This window comes from Pleurodeles waltl, chromosome 6 (assembly GCF_031143425.1).
Source record: "Pleurodeles waltl isolate 20211129_DDA chromosome 6, aPleWal1.hap1.20221129, whole genome shotgun sequence".
NCBI classification, from domain to species: Eukaryota; Metazoa; Chordata; class Amphibia; order Caudata; family Salamandridae; genus Pleurodeles; species Pleurodeles waltl.
Window position 1 is genome coordinate 72,398,914 of NC_090445.1, and position 17,864 is coordinate 72,416,777.

The window sequence follows — 17,864 nt, forward strand, 5'->3', positions numbered from 1 at the left end:
ACATTAATCATGGAGAGCGGGCGGTACGAATCACAACTGCAAGGATCCTTGCCTGGCTTAAGTATTGTACCAATCAGCGCCTCCCTCAGCATAAACCTCCAACAGGTAGGGAACCAGAATATCGGAGTACTCCTTGTAAAAGGCAGGGGTCAAGCCATCGAGGCCCGGAGCCTTGTCACCAGGCAATCCACTAATTACTGCCTTGATCTCTTCCATCGAGAAAGGCTCATCAAAATAGGCCCTATGCTTGTCATCAAACCAGAGCAGACTAATGTCATCGAAGTAAGCCTGCGCGGCATCAAGATTTGACACAGCAGGTGCCGAATACAAGTCCTCATAGTACCGTGCAAAGACCTGCACAATCCCCGCCGTTCCTGTTACTCGCTGTCCTTCCCGCCCGTCTATCTCAGTGACATACCCACTCACCCAGGGCCTGCGCAGCATACTCGCCAAGGTGTGACCTGCCCTGTCACCCTCCCCATAACGCCTGGCCCTGGCATATTACCCCAAAAAGCACACCTCGCGGTCGGAAGCCTCCTCATAGTGAGAGACTGCATCCCGCAAATCCGCCAACGTCCCACCAGCCCAGTCCGTGGCCAATTTCGCTTCCAGTTCTGCTATCTGAGACTCCAGCTCAGCTAGTTCCAGACGCAAGGCACGAAGCACACCATGCTGCTTGGAGAGGCATACCCCTTGAATAAATACTTTAAAGGCTTCCCAAAGCGTTCCGGCAGAATCTACCGACCCATGATTCTCAGCAAAAAAATGCAAAATATCCTCCCGCACCTCCTCACGGAACACCTCATCACGAAGAGCTCCCTGCGGCAAGCGCCAAGCAAACGCAGCCCTCGGAGCCCCAGGTCTCGTCAGCCGCAACCGCACCGGAGAATGGTCCGAGAGGGTCCGGGCCAGATGCTCCACCGAATGCGTCCACATCTCCACATCCCTAGTCACCAGCCAGCGATCCATTCGGGACCAGCTATTATGGACATAGTTAACACATGTGCCCTCTCGCAGATCCCCATGCTTGGCTCTCCAGAGATCAACCAAAGCACCATCGCCCATCACATTCTTCAAAGCAGCAGCAGCAGCAGAATGCCTAGGTCTAGTTGAACTCTCCCGGTCCCTCTCCGGATCCAGAACCACATTAAAATCTCCCCCCCCCCCCCCCAGATCACAGCGCCACTGCCCAACGGCTCCACCAAACACCACACCTCGCAGAAAAAAACAGGGTCATCCACACTAGGCCCGTAAACTGACACCAACCGGCAGGGCCTGTCCAACAATGTCCCGCCCAGCAGCACATATCGCCCATTCGGATCTACTATCACACGATGCGTGCGCCATTGCAGCCACTTGCGCAGCAAGATCGCCACCCCTCTAGCATACCGGGAAAACACCGCACCATGACACTCTCCGATCCACCCCGCCCTCAGCCGCTTCATCGTCTGGGCCTCCAGGTGAGTCTCCTGAAGTAGACACACATCTATACGATGCCCTTGGATATAAGCAGAGACATGACACACCTTCCGCTGATCATTCAAACCACGCACATTCCACGTAAGGCAGCTGACCGCCGTCATTGCCCCCAACATCCACCCAACATCATTTCCAGGCATCCCGCTGCAGAACCGACCACCACCGCTGTCCAACTCCGTCCAACACAATAACACAGTAATGCAAGTCGAACATTGCAAACACAAGAAATCAGAACCCAGTCCCCCCCCCACCCATGCGGACCCCCCAAACGGGTCGAAGCAAAACACCCCCCGCCCTTCCCCAAACAGAGAAGATCTGAACCCCACATCAGAAGGAAAGGACTCATCCAGGGGTCGTAAAGCTAGCCATCCAGCCCATCCGAAAAACAGACAAGCCGGAAGGGACAAAGGGCTAATAAAAGAGGCAGATAAACTGATTCAGAAGCGCTGAAAAAGAAAATCAGCGGCACCACCGGGATAACACCCGCGATGATTCAGGGCCAGCCGTCATCACAACTGCAGAACAGTCAATCATTATCACTGAGGTGCGCCTGCTTTGAGCCCGAGGCTGCAGCCTGCTCTGCCGCAGGGCGCCGAGGGAGCGTCTTAACAAACTTGGCCGCCTGCTTCGGATCAGTAAAGAAATGCAGTGTTCCACCATGTTGTATCCGAAGCTTAGCCGTGTAGATGAGCAAAAATCGAGCTGCAGTCAGACTCAGAGAGCGCTTAACCGGCAAGAACGCCTTACGCGCCGCCTGCACACTTGGAGTGTAGTCCGGAAAAAATTGCAGCTCAGTGTTTCTATATCCCACCGGGCAGCGATCCCGAGCCAGGCGCAGCATAGCATCGCGGTCACGATAATTCAAAAGACGAAAGATAACAGGTCTCGGCGGGAACCCGGGAGGGGGTCTGGGTCCCAGGGATCTGTGAGCCCTCTCCACCACCAGCATACGAGAAAGCTCACCAGGAAACAGATCAGCAAGCATTTGCTCCACAAAATCCTCCATCCTGCCCATGTCCGTGGTCTCAGGGAGGCCAAGCAACCAAATGTTATTGCGCCGGGACTGCGCCTCCAAGTCCTCGTTCTTGGCCCTAATGACCTCCAGTACTCGCTCCATCTGCAGCAAACGCTCTCTCTCTCCGTGCCGCTGATCCTCCATCTCCGAGGTGCGCGAATCCAGTTGCTCTAATCGAGCGTCATGCTCATCCACCTGAGCCCTGATGCGGTCCATATGCTCCGCCAAGTGATCCAACTTAGTGTCTATTCCGGCCAAGCTACTGTTAAGATCCAGGAACATGGATTTGACAGAAGCCTCCAAAGACCCATCCTCCAGCTGCACCTTACCAGATTGCAGCACGGCGGCGCATCCCTTCTGCCTACAACCCTCAAAGGAGATCTTGGCATGTCGCTGCTCCGCCTTACCCATCGCGGCCGCCCCAAAGAGTCCGACTCCAGGCACTCCACCAAGTAACCAGAGGCAGGCGAGTCCACAGCAAGCAGAGGGGAGCCGGCCACCCACAGGGAGTTCTCCAGACACTGATTAAATCACACCCGCTGACAGCCGCACTCCTCCGGAGGAAATTATCCAGCAATCGCAGCACCAACAGCCGTCTTCTCAAGCACACGCAAGGTACCCCAAGCGCCTCCTCAGCTCTTCACAAGTCCCAGAGAGAAGGGAGACAGAAGCTCACCGGCCCCCGCAATGAGCAACAGCGAGGCCTTCCCCCGGCCGGCGACAATGCAAGGCAACGCAGGCCCCCCCAGCAGGGGCTCACCACTCGAGGCCCAGATCAAGGCCGCCTCCCAGTAGGCCCCCGAAAATGGGCCCTCTCTGGCCTGTATCCCACGGGGGCCCCTCACCGCAGAAATTCCACCGATCTAAAGGGCCCCCGCGAGCCTCCTCCAGATCAGGCCACTCCGCCTCCGGTCCGCCCTCCAAGACAAGAAAGGCCCGCAGCCACGATGCACGCCTCCAGGCAGCCACACAGCACCAATACAGGCCCAACTGGGCCTACCACGTCCCAGGGAAGAGGGGGAGGCTGCGGCCCGGCAAGACTGCCGAAACCCCCCCCAACCAGCGCCGCCGCACCTCCTTTCCAGGCAGGCCGCGGGGGACCCCCCTCCCCCCGACCTCTGCAGTCACCACCAGAGCGGGGGAGCCCAGCAGCCGCAGCGCGCGCCTCCCAGCAGCCGCGTGCCGCAAATCACCTGCGTGGCGCCGCACCAGGCCTCAACCGGGCCACAGCTTCACTGGGGACCCGCGGCCCGACAAAACCGCAGAAGGCTCCCCCAACCAGCGCCGCTCCTCACCTCTCCTCAATGGGACCGCAAGAGAGCCCCTCACCGCCCCACAGCAGCCTCGCAGCAGCCCGGTGGCCCCAAGCGCGCCGCCCGCCTCCAGCCCAGCCGGCCGCCGGCAGGGCCTGGCACCTCGCCGACTCCCCCAGGCACCAAGTCCGCAGAATCATGAACCGGGAGGAACCCGGTCCGTTCACCACTGTCTGAATCAGGAGAAATGTAGGATTTCAGCCCCTAGTCCGGCGGAGCCTCACACCGTGTTGGCCATCTTGCCGGTCGGCTATCTCCGCCCTCCATTTCTGCTGTACTTGTTTTGATTTTCTTGCAACGCCTGTTCAATGATCTGAATTTATTTACCTAGATGTTTTGTTAAGAAGCCACTTAGTTAGTCACGTTATGCCTCATCCATCAAAAGCCATGTAGCTAAGAGGACTTTTCATTGAATGCGATGCGCAATCTGAGAATGCGCTGCTCCTTTAAGGTTCCATTACTCACACAAGCAGCAAGTCTTTGGTGTTAGGACCTCACTCGATTAGAATACAGGAGACAACTTGGGGAAATAAGAGACTTCCGCCCAACTTCCTGGAACCAGGCAGTCTTCTGTTTGGTTCCACCTCTTTAATGGATGCAATCCCTCTGGAAGGTTCGGACATGTTCTCCTGCTCTATGTAGATTCCATTTAAACTAATCCACTATCAAATGCATTTCCATTGCGCCTTCTCATCTAATCTTTGTTTCCACAATACACCACATGCTGATGAAAATGAAGGACTTCAACAAGAGTGCATAGCATCAGTATCATGAGAGGTACATGGACATTGACAAGTACCTGGTGGCACACAAAGGCCATAGGAGATAAAGTTTTACCAGCGAAACCTCAAGTACCCTCTGGCAGCACTAAAACAATCCTCAAGCCCACATAGCTTCCACTACCAACCACTACACAATAGAATATTGTGGAAAGTCTTTGAAAGTCCAGGGCCAAATATTGTTAACAAAAAACATTAGAACCTTGCTTCGAACCTTCAATTTAGGATGCTATTAAAAATAATACTTATCGAAGAGTCCTTAAACTACATCCAAGATCCAACTGGAAGTGACTGAAGAATAGGTTTACTTGATGGCTTGTCTCCAAACTATCATGTACTCTGAGATTTTCACTACTTTACTGTTGTTCATCGCTTTGAAGTGGTCTAGGTGGCCTTTAGTAACGTATAAATAAATGAAACCGTCCCTTCCCCTAGCCTCTAAGCCTGGCCATGTGCTGATCTTGTTAGCATTTGCACAAAGGCTCAAGGCCACAACAGGAGTATACCTTAGAGGAACCAACCACCCATGGTCACACGTATAAGGGAACACATTATCTACGGCGGGTGGGCATAAAGGTGAAACCTACCTGCTCAAGGTCGCCTGGGCATCCTAAAGAAAGACAGAAAGAAACATGTCAATATCTGGTCAAAATGTCACCAATCTACCACAACAAAACACAATCTAGCTACTAGCAGAGGCGTGCCTGAAGGTCAAGCAGCCCCCACGACATTAAATGCAGCCCTGGCTTATATGGCATCAATAGGTTATTTATGTAAATACAACTCATCTTTGCTGCTTTCCTATTTCTAAGGATGTATGACCTCATCTTCAGGTCAAACTCCACATCCTACTCCTCTGCCAGTTCTATACATTCATAAACACCACTTACCTTCAGTAACTCGGCATCTGGCCTGTGGCGCTTGCCTTCGATCTCTGTGATCAGTTTTCGGAGGGAGGAATGCTGCTCTTCCAGCTGAAGCACTTTCCCACGAATTTTCTTCAGAATCTCATCCTGCTCTTTTTTCAGTTTGACAAGAAGGCGCCGCTTTTCCTCCCGAAGGAAGCGCAGCAACTCTTCAAATTCACTTGTGATCCTCTCCCGTTGGCTTTTGAATTTTTCCTGCAATGAAGTGCGAGGTGAGACTAACTGTGGTTGAGAGAGCCAGCGAGTGGTCAACCCTGCTGTGTCCCTGGACTGTAGTGTAACTGCACCTACCTCCAATTCCACCACCTCCTTCTCCTCCTTGGATTTGAATCCAAGAATGGTCTCAACCTCCAGTTTCAGAGCTGCCAGGCTGCTCTGCAGTTTGTCCTGATTGAGAGGAAGAAATACAAATTGAGTAATAACTTACATTTGCTAAAACCTTGATTTGCTATGTACCTTAAACAACAAAGCATTAGATGGATGAATGAAATAAGTCTCTGGGTTCTCAGAAGGGCTAAATCGAACAGAGAAAGAGAGCAGTGCTAGAGATCCAAAGTGATAACCTCCACAAAAATGGCTAGTTTCCCTCCACCCCCTTATGTTTTAGGAAAAAGCATTCCTAGCATTCGTGACTCCCTTAGTACAAACACACACACATCTGTGACAAATTTGGGTGCTCAAACTATCACCTCAGCAGCCATACTTTTAAGTTCACAGACCTGAATACAAGTGTGGTATCTTGCTCAGTTTCATTGCTAATATTCCAGAATAGCCCTTGTGCTTCCTGTAAGAGTTTACCAACATATCCACCCACTGCATGTGTACTAAACTGTAATGAACAAGGTAAGGCTAATAAAATAATCTTCATAGGGGATGTGTGCATCTTTCTAGTCACTTGGTGAAACATGGGAAACTGGTAGAATCCTTTTCCTTGGATCTCTCCTCCAGGTACCAGGATGCAACATACCTACATGCATTTTTCCCTCAGTGGTGTCCAGATCATTGATGTTGAGTGAGTGTTTTAACATTGTTAGGGATGTGAGAATTATGAGCTATGTTTTTACTTTTGGCACCTCTTCTGCTTCAAGTGGTTCTCCTCTTCTATTGGTCTTAACATATTTTGAAAACTGATTGAAATTCTGTCGGTTTCTCTGTGCTTTTTTAATGTGATGTTGTGTTTCCCACCTGTTCTTTATGATCACATGGAGAATGAGGTCTGTACCCTGGTACCTCTTTGAAGCAACAAAATCAAACATGTGGCAAATTTTATGAAATTGTCTAAATAAAAGTTTCAGCTGGCCAAGATCTTCGGAGATAACTTTGAACTACATACTGGAATGCCCCATTCACATGTTGGAAAGTATGAAATATGATTAAATAAAATCATTCTAGGATACCTATTACCAAAGAATTTGTTCTTAGAGGCTTCTACCCCACAGGGAAAAATCCACTAGCCAACTCTAGGTAGTAGATGAGACTTTCAAACTTGACCAGCCAAACAGAATTGCTCGGTATGGCCATGAAATACTAGAAAATAATCTAGTAGGTCTGTCCCATCTGAAGAAAGACTGATCTTTTTAAGTCCAATACCTGTTAGATATGCAATCAAACATGAATTCCAGAAAACTGAAATCTACTGCATCAAAAGGACCGGGCTCACATGCACCTAGATTGTTAAGAATGAAGATGTGAGCAGATCAATGACAGCTATTTATAGAAAAACTGAATGGGAGACAGCCTGTGTTTTGTCGTAGTAGGACCACTGTTCGATTGTGGAAGCTGTTAAAGATTGTTTTTTAGTAACTGAGGGATGTCTGAAATGGTCCACTAATCTGTAACTTCTGGAGAATCTGAATAAGGTTTCCTCATAAAAACGTACATACTTGAGTATAAATATCTTTACTTTGATGCACTAGCCAAGATACTGTACATATACCAAGACCGTGAGTGATTAGGAATTTCATAAAGATGACAATGATGGTGATATCAGTACACATATTTCCATTTTAACAGCCTCAACACTCTTTCTTTCTTAATAACTTACATAGGTTAGAGGTACAGAGTATCTAGGTTTAGTTACATACAAAATAAAGGCTGCATGAAGCTTAAACATGACAAATCGACATAACCACTAGGTCGGAAAAACATACCTATTGGACACCTTCTATTCACAGACAAAGCTACAGGGCATATATGTACTTACTCATCCTGTATCTCTTCTTCCAGGAGTCTCACCTTGGGTATATGTAGCTGGCTAGTGATCTCTGCAATGTTGGCCAACTGGCGGTTTGGCCTTAGGTTTCTGGCTTGAGATTTTGCCCGGCACTGTGGACAAGGGAAGTTACGTTCATAGTCCTCCCAGCAGCGGGTGATGCAGGCCTGGCAGAAGTTGTGTCCACAGTCAATGCTAACTGGGTCCTTAAAGAATTCAAGACAGATGGAGCAGGTGGCTTCATGACGCAGGTTCTGCAGCTGCTTGGCTTCCGTCTTGTTCCGTGCTGCCGAAAGAGGGCAGACAAGACATGAAATTACTTTGATTTTTGTTAGTACATGGATAAGGCAAAATCTGGGCACTTATGCTTCACTCAAGGATATATAAGATGGGGGTTTATGAATTCTTGTGTTACAAAAAGTAGAACTAACTTCAATATTCATGGTAGCAATGGCATATCATTAAAGAACACCCTTTTAAAGTCCACTTGATATCCATGGATGACACCCAAGAAGGAACCAAGGTAGACATCAGTATAACTTTAAAAGCACAGAAGAGACCTGGAGCATCCAGCTGAATGTTGACTTTTTTTTATACAGGTTGGGCTAACTTATTTCTAAAACATACATTTTGGAAGCTTACTGTAAGGAACTGAGGCACAGTGAGAAGAGATTTGCAGGGGATTGCATAATTTAGTCAGGTGAGTTGGGATCATAACTTTGGTCTCCAGTTTGTGCAGCTGAATTTAGCTCAGATGAATCCCTTTTCCCAAACCCAGACAATAAACGTAATGACGTCTATGAAAACAGCAAAAGGTACCCAGAATCACCACTACACTTGAGAAGCCACACTAAAGGGAGACCGTACTACACAAAATGTTGACAACAAAGTATTGAAGCGGGCAGCTATTAATAAACATTCCTCCACCTTAACATTTCACTTTTGAAAAAACAATTCTCCTAAAATCGAAAAGCATTACCACGTTGCTCTCTAGGGTCAATTTTCTCAAAAAGGTATTTCTGGGTTCTCTTGCAATTTGAAATTACATCACAGCAGTTGAATCTAAAAGCATTATTTAAGTTTGCATAGTATAATAATATTTCAGTTTACGACTATATTTGTATTATATGCATTTATATTGGGTCAAAAAAGAAAAAAATCACTGAAACAGTGCAAATATGTACAGTTTGAAATACAAATAACGGTTTAGTCTTGACTGGCTCTTTAAAGTTCTCAGCCCACACCTCATCAAGCTTAGAAGCACTGGCAGAAATTGAATAGCTCTCGCTGAATTTGACAAAGGACCTGATTACGACTTTGGCGGTCCTGTGTTGAGGACGCTGCTTTCTTGCTGGCAGCGCCCCCATCCCCGTATTACAATGTTCCCCACGGGCTGTTCAGCTGGAACATTGCACTCCGGTGTTCCCGCCGGGCTGACTGGCAGTAACCGTGCTACAGTATTGGCCACCTCTCCCTTAATAGAGATCAGACCACAAAAAAGTGCAGAACCGCGACACATCAGCCTTAACTAAAGCGGATATGAAACCCTAATCCAAAATATGCTCATGGATGTGGGTTAGGCTAGAATCTATTTATCTAAAATCTAATGCTTCAACCCGTCGACCATGGTCTGTAAAAGGAGAATATCAAGTTAGTCATGCCTTCATCAAATATCTCAATCCCCAATAGGTCAATAAAGGTTCATTACAATCAGGGAGGTAATCCATTTACATGCTAGTGCCGAAAGTTAATTCTACTTAGATAATTGAACAGGTTTTGCATTTAGATTAATTTTCATGGTAGTGCCTACAGCCTTCCATGTCAATCCTCCCTTGTTTATCATTGTAACACAGTAACCATCTGGTAGAAAAGCATTTAAATTAACGTTTGCATTTGCTTTGGCCCAAGTTTTTTCAATTGTGAAGAGGTCTAAACCTTGTTTATCAAAACAATGTAATATTTACTATACATGTGCTATTGTGCTATAAGGAAGTGTGTTAATGTTAACTAATCTACGAACTCTAGACTTCATTTTGACTTTCCAAAGCCACGGGGAAGAGGCAGCCGTCATATCGGCCGCCTCCCCCAGTTGTATTACGAGTCGGGAACTTTGTATTATTATGTTCCCGCAGGTCAGACCTGCAGGAACAGTGCAACAGTAGTGGAAGGGAGCCAAGGCTAATACCGTAGCATATCCGTACCCTCGGAATGCGCACGGTGTGCAAAGCAGACAGTGCATTTCCGAGGGTGCTTGGCAGGGGGGACCCCAGCAGAGCCTTTCCATGGCGGCTAAACCGCCATGGAAAGGTTGGTGGAAAGGGGACTCATGCTCTGCACTGCGATGCTGAACTCAGCACCGCTGTGGCTAAGCACAAGTCAGACTGCCGCCAGTCCGTTGGGAACCATGTTCCTGGCGGGCAAGGTGGTCCCCTCGCAGTTCGACCGACAGGATCGTAATGTGGCGATCGCATCGTCGTGCAGCAGTGCGACCGCCACCTCAAGTCTGGCAGTCCTTGGACCGCCAGACTCGAAATGAGGGCCTAAGTACTTCCTGATAGATTCTTACATACACACTTGGCTCTTGCAAACATTTTATAGTATAATCTAACAGAGTAGTCTTCTTCAGGTTACAGCATTTGGGACTTTAAAGCATGACAACTCTCATTCTATCCCTAATTCCAATAGGTTCTCAGGTGCCCTATTTTATCTGGATTTGCCACTTAAAATGTGATTCACTTTTAAGCATTGACGACAGTGAGAGTTTAGATAATCCAGAGCACTGAATATTTTATAATCTGGTGTGTTTCCTGTTCCCTATTGCATATTTTCGAGTCAATTATATATTTTGTACACTCACTCTGTGAGTTATACTAGATGGGAAGAGTTCAAGACAAAAGCACATAGGAAGCAAGTCATAGGATATGGGCGCTCACAGTGAGTCCATAAAATCACATTAACAGTCCAAATGTGGCACGGTGCTCCTGGCAAGAGGATCTTCCTTAATCCTCCAATGTTTCAAGGGAAACTAACAATGAACTGGACAGTTGTCAGGGCACTCATGATCGTATAATTGAAGGTTAGTAATTATTAGAATCTTCAGTGTGGAGTAACACCATAGAGAGTTCATATATTATTTATTTCTTGACATACAAAGTCCACCTTGATACAAGAAAAGCGTCCTTGAATTTCAATAATGTATACAGCACACAAAGCCAACACGTGTTTCGTCTTATGAGAATGTATTCTCACAGACTTCATCAGGGCTTAAATCAAGTATGTCTTATATGAAACCTACTCATTTCCAAGCATTATCTAGTAGAATCTTAATTAAGTGTAAATAGTCCTACATTCAGTCATCTAATTAAGGAATCTTCTTGTATTCCCTATCAACCAGAAAGTCTAAAAATCCAAAGGAGAACTCCGTGGTGCGAATGTATCCACGGCGTTCCCAGTATCTGAAAGTCTAATCGCTCAGAACAAACTGTAGGTATTTTCTTCACTGAAACACGCTCGAAAGACACCTCCAGTATAGAAAAGGTATGGAAAGAACAGAACATACCCCATTTTTTCCTTGGACTTCCCACAGAGGGCTCTGCAGACTTCCGCTTTTTTCCAGCCATAGTACAGCTTAGGATAATTTTCAAAGATTCAGGAAACCTAAACAGCAAAGAAATGAGACTGGTTAGTTAATGAAAATGAATTTCTGAGTAACAACCTGAAGCAACATTTACTCTTTGTAAGGAAATGCCTCCTTGGCATGGTTACCCCCTAGCTTTTTGCGTTTGATGATGCTAAGTTATGATTTGAAAGTGTGTTGGGACCCTGCTAACCAGGCCCCAGCACCAGTGTTCTTTCCCTAAACTGTACCTTTGTCTCCACAATTGGCATAACCCTGGCACTCAGGTAAGTCCCTTGTAACTGGTACCCCTGGTACCAAGGGCCCTGATGCCAGGGAAGGTCTCCAAGGGCTGCAGCATGTCTTATGCCACCCTGGGGACACCTCACTCAGCACATTCACACTGCCTCACAGCTTGTGTGTGCTGGTGGGGAGAAAATGACTAAGTCGGCATGGCACTCGCCTCAGAGTGCCATGCCAACCTCACACTGCCTGTGGCATAGGTAAGTCACCCCCTTTAGCAGGCCTTACAGCCCTAAAGCAGGGTCCACTATACCACAGGTGAGGGCATATGTGCATGAGCACTATGCCCCTACAGTGTCTGAGCACAACCTTAGACATTCCAAGTGCAGGGTAGCCATAAGAGTAAATGCTCTGGGAGTTTGTCAAACACGAACTCCACAGTTCCATAATGGCTACACTGAAAACTGGGAAGTTTGGTATCAAACTTCTCAGCACAATAAATACACACGGATGCCAGTGTGCACTTTATTGTAACATACACCCAGAGGGCATCTTAGAGATGCCCCCTGAATACCTACCCGACTTCTAGAGTAGGCTGACCAGTTTCTGCCAGCCTGCCACACACCAGACATGTTGCTGGCCACATGGGGAGAGTGCCTTTGTCACTCTGTGGCCAGGAACAAAGCCTGTACTGGGTGGAGGTGCTTCTCACCTCCCCCTGCAGGAACTGTAACACCTGGCGGTGAGCCTCAAAGGCTCACCCCTTTTGTTACAGCGCCCCAGGGCATCCCAGCTAGTGGAAATGCCCGCCCCTCCGGCCACTTGCCCCACTTTTGGTGGCAAGGCTGGAGGAGATAATGAGAAAAAGAAGGAGGAGTCACCCACCAGTCAGGACAGCCCCTAAGGTGTCCTGAGCTGAGGTTACCCCTGCCTTGAGAAATCCTCCATCTTGAGTTTGGAGGATTCCCCCAAAAGGATTAGGGATGTGCCCCCCTCCCCACAGGGAGGAGGCACAAAGAGGGTGTAGCCACCCTCCAGGACAGTAGCCATTGGCTACTGCCCTCCCAGACCTAAACACACCCCTAAATTCAGTATTTAGGGGCTCCCCTGATCCCAGGAAATCAGATTCCTGCAACCTGAAGAAAGAAGAAGGACTGCTGACCTACAAGCCTGCAGAGAAGGAGAAGACAACAACTGCTTTGGCCCCAGCCCTACCGGCCTGTCTCCAACTTCAAAAACCTGCTCCAGCAACGCATCCGACAGGGACCTGCGACCTCTGAAGCCTCAGATGACTGCCCTGGACTACAGGACCAAGAAACTCCCGTGAACAGTGGCGCTGTCCAAAACCAGCTACTTCTTTGCAACAAATAAGCAACTTCCAAGGATGTCACGTTTCCCGCCGGAAGCGTGAGACTCTACACTCTACACGAGACGCCACCGGCTCGACCTGCAGAAAACCAACCCCTCAGGGAGGACTCCCCGGCGACTGCGAGCCCGTGAGTAACCAGAGACGACCCCCACTGAGCCCCCACAGCAACACCTGCAGAGAGAATCCAGAGGCTCCCCCTGACCGCGACTGCCTGTAACAAGGGACCTGACGCCTGGAACCAACACTGCACCCCCAGCCCCCAGGACCTGAAGGAACCAACTTAGACGCAGGAGTGACTCCCAAGCGACCCTCTGCCTTGCCCAGGTGGTGGCTGTCCCGAGAAGCCACACCTGTGCCTGCCTGCACCGCTAGAGTGACCCCCGGGTCCCTCCATTGAAACCAAAACAAAACCCGACACCTGCTTTGCACACTGCACCTGGCCACCCCTGTGCCGCTGAGGGTGTGTTTTGTGTGCCTACTTGTGTCCACCCAGTGCTCTACAAAACCCCCCCTGGTCTGCCCCCTGAGGACGCAGGTACTTACCTGCTGGCAGAGTGGAACCGAAGCACCCCCGTTCTCCATAGGCGCCTATGTGTTTTGGGCACCTCTTTGACCTCTGCACCTGACCAGCCCTGAGCTGCTGGTGTGGTAACTTTGGGGTTGCCTTGAACTCCCAATGGTGGGCTGCCTATGCCCCAGAACTGAGACTTGTAAGTGTTTTACTTACCTTCTAACCTTTACTTACCTCCCCCAGGAACTGTTGATTTTTGCACTGTGTCCACTTTGAAAATAGCTTATTGCCATTTTTACAAAGACTGTACATGATATTGTTTCCATTCAAAGTTCCTAAAGTATCTAAGTGAAGTACCTTACATTTAAAGTGTTTGATGTAAATCTTGAACCTGTGGTTCTTAAAATAAACTAAGAAAAGATATTGTTCAATATAAAAACCTGTTGGCCTGGAATAAGTCTTTGAGTGTGTGTTCCTCATTTATTGCCTGTGTGTGTACAACAAATGCTTAACACTACCCTCTGATAAACCTACTGCTCGACCACACTACCACAAAACAGAGCATTAGAATTATCTAATTTTGCCACTATCTTACCTCTAAGGGGAACTCTTGGACTCTGTGCACACTATTTCTTACTTTGAAATAGTATATACAGAGCCAATTTCCGACACTCTTGCATGTAAACTAATTAAGCAGGCCAAAAAACAAAAATACCTGTGTGCAGTTGACGGACATGGGCCTGCTATTTTGAAGCACTGTAAACAATCAGCTACAGTCACCAAAATACTGTTTTACCAGTGTCTCATGAAGTTGGCACAGTAATAGTGCAGCAGGCATCACGTGCGCTTCATTCATATCTCGTTCAGATCATGGCACCCCTAGGAGTCAGGCTGATGTTCCTGACCCCAAGAGCTCAGGGAATAAAGCGCAGGATAAAGTATTGCTCTAAGTCTCAATGCAGCAGTGATAATCATCCCTAAGTGTGACCTATTAAAAGACATTACAAAAAATCCTTGGGCAAAAAGGACTACTACTCCAATTTTAAATACGACTGCGGGGGGTATGGTCCCGATATAAGAATTGGTGGTGGTAGAGAAGAAAAGCAATGTTTGTGGTATGTAGCAAGAGAGACGTTATCGTACATAAAGTTATGACAAGCACAGCATATTGTGCACATTAAGGATATACCTTGTTTCTGTTGCAGCATCTAGTATAGCATTCAGAAGCATGGACCCTGAATTTGTGTTACTGGCTGCTTGTTGAAGCACTGGTAATCAGTGACAATAAAAGGCGCACTAATGTGGTGTTCAGACGCTAATTTAAGAACCATATATTTATTTTTGTGGTTTGTGTTGGACATTGTGGGTGTGTTTGTGGTGATCATGCAAAAATTAAAAAAAATTTAGTTCCTTTTCCATTTCAGTAGCTTCCGCAGCACAAGAACATTAATGGTTCATGTGGAAATATATTCGTTAACTGTGTAAAAAAACGTGTGTGGACAAAACTAGAATGCTGAAATTAAGAAAGTTGTTCTATTACATTAAGTTGGAGCTAAACGACTGGTCGTTTTTAAACATGTTTTACTGAACCACCTAAAGAAATTCAGTGCTAAATGGTTTAAGTAATGTTTTAAAAGGGTAGTTTAAACTCAAGGTCACTAACTGTAGAGCTTATAAAACAATTAACAATTATATTTATTGAAAGAGAAACCTAATTTGGCAGCAAAAAAGTTGGCCCGGTTGTCAGCGCGCTGCATTTCAGAGGGAATACTGAGAAAGGGCCATTATATTATCAGTTGCAGGACTTTAATGCGAAACATGAAGTGTGGTTGAATATTTCAAAGAAGTGAATGCCTGTTTTCTGGTGAACGAAAATGACTCCAAGACATGCTTTCATGCTGATTTTGTGACGGAAATGCGTATCCCCATTGACAGTCTGAGCTATTTTTCCTCCACAGTAATATGGTTTACAAAAACAACTAGCCACCTCTGCCAAGTCTTTGGAATTCCTTCTTGACAACAATCTCAAACTTAAAAAACACATCCAATCCATGTCTAAAACTGCTAAATTCCGTCATCATAAAGTCAAAGAGCGCAAACGTATTATTTCCTTTGATGACCTGAAGTTGGCAGTAGGGGCCTTCATAATCTCGCAACTGGACTGTGAAGCCTCCCTCCTTAATGACCTTCCAAAAAAAGGATTTGGCTCTTTCCTTGAGAGCAGCAGAGGAGGCAGAAAAGCAGCTGGAACATACATGCACTGTAGTAGATTAGTCACTAAAAAAATAAAGCACTGGATGGACATAGTAATGGTTCCAATGTTTCATGGTTGGGTCAAATACAACAATAGGAAGGACAGCCCACACATCTAACAAATAAGAAGTAATCAAATGAGAGTAACAATGACACCAACTAACGGTAACCCCACTGTAAAATAATAATAATTTGGAAAGACCTAAAAATGTCCTCTCTGTTCAAAGCTTCAAATTACTCCTGAAGACCCTTCTACTTGGTCAACACATATCCTTGCCTGTTTAATTCACACCTTCTATATGAGCCACATATTCGCCTAGATACCCATTTCAATGTGTCCATCTGTCAAAGAGTGCACTTTCTTAAATAACGTTTGTTGATGCACCATATTCTTAAACCTCCTCAATTTCTAGGTTCAACGATCCCTCGACTACCAGTTTCCTACCATTACCCTTTAACCTTCGAATACTCTTGATCAATGCTACCATATGCATGATGTTTTGCCTTAACATATCTTCATACATTTTCTGGTGTTTTTGTACTTGTACTTGTACTCCAGACTTGCTACCCAGTCCTCTTTTGCTCATGCGCCACACTTGTGTGAACGGCTATGCTTCACACAACCTTCTGCTCTGTTCAATTGATTTCCTGGTGGGAGTACTTGGCAGACTGTTACATCATAGGTGCTAACTCACTTACGCATTCCTCAAACCAGTAAATGTCATCTGCTATACTCCATCTACTAGGTAATCCAGGACTCCTTTGACAAATGGTGCCTTATGCAAAGCATTTTATTTTATGACATCCTCTTACATAATTGGGCAATTTTGTACTTGGTCTCCTACTTCTTTGAAAACTATTCCTCTTTTGCGCTTAAGCCCCACTTTATCACCAATTGAACCTCACACAAATTGATACTTTATTCTAATCACGTATTTAGTTAGTGATGTTGGTACTTGGTAATCCAGGCTGCACACTTGCATGTATATCTCAAACTTCTAAATGTTACCTGCTACATCACATCTCGTAGCTAATACACAACTACCAGTTTATACTATGATCCTGTAATACCATACAATGCATTTAAAATACCTAAGCCCTGTTACCGTGCTCTATATCACTGTAACAAATTCCTACGAGTTTCTATAACACTCACTGCTATGGAAGTGATATTTGCTTTGTTATGTCACTAGTCAAAATGTATTGACTTCTGTCTGACATTTTCTCGCTAACTTAAGTACAGCATTCTGAAACCTTGTGGGTGAAGTCTGTGCTATCCACAGAAGGCCCGTCCTTGCCCGTCATTGCCCAGAAGAGGCTGGGCTGCCCCCCCCCCCCTTTCACTTGCCCCCGAGGGCCCTAGCCCACAAAGGAAGGAGACATACTAACTGGAACTGAGAAGACACAGGAACTATTGCCCATTTTGACCCGGCCAGCGGCTTCTCTTTGGGAGACATCGGGTTTTGCCTCAGCCTTTGGTGGGACACCAAGAGCAGGAACATCCCATGAGCTACAAAACGCGGGATAATTAAGTGACAATTTATTTGTATCCCTTCCTTTTCTTATTTTCCTTCTTTTTTAAAATTCTAATTCATACTCAAACAGACTGTTACCCTCGGCAAAGTGTTCTCTATATATTTCCACTTTCTGCCAAATCGTATAATTATTTTAGTTGGGTTGGTGTTATCTTGCTCCACATAACTAACAAATACCCCATCTCTCCTCATACCGGATTCAGAGAGACACCATATAAAAATATGGGGAAAAGGAAGCACTCAAAACTGAGTCACCCCCCAACCTTAAAAGATAGTACTTCTATATTAAAATACATTTCAGGGGCTATGGGTATGATAGACAAACAAATTGCTAACGTAGAGGGGAAAATCCTGACATCTAAAGACCATAATATCCAATCCCTAACGGACGTAGTGATAACTGATGATTTTATAAGGTGTAATAATGATGCATTGAACAGAGATGTAATAGAAAAAAATGGATGCATTCAAAACATTTCAGACTCAATCCTCTCACTAGATGACCTTTCACCTGTAGCCAAACGACAAAGGAAGCCGCCGTCAGAGAAGGCAGACAACACCCCTAAAAAATCTCTAAAGAATGACTCGGTACCCACACTCGATAGAAAGCCCA

At 46.5% G+C, this 17,864-nt stretch overlaps 1 protein-coding gene across 2 annotated transcripts in view; it reads right to left on the bottom strand.

Moving 5' to 3' along the window:
• The window catches only part of LOC138299217 (E3 ubiquitin-protein ligase TRIM39-like), a 109,398-nt gene that overhangs the window by 56,956 nt on the left and 34,578 nt on the right, over nt 1-17,864 (bottom strand). For both annotated transcript variants that reach the window (XM_069237342.1, XM_069237343.1), the window contains 5 exons: nt 11,284-11,381; nt 7,748-8,010; nt 5,804-5,899; nt 5,477-5,707; nt 5,174-5,196 (listed from right to left, as the gene is read on the bottom strand). In XM_069237342.1, coding sequence (XP_069093443.1) covers nt 5,174-5,196; nt 5,477-5,707; nt 5,804-5,899; nt 7,748-8,010; nt 11,284-11,344 — 674 coding nt within the window. In that variant the 5' untranslated portion in view covers nt 11,345-11,381. The remainder of the gene's footprint in view (nt 1-5,173; nt 5,197-5,476; nt 5,708-5,803; nt 5,900-7,747; nt 8,011-11,283; nt 11,382-17,864) is intronic.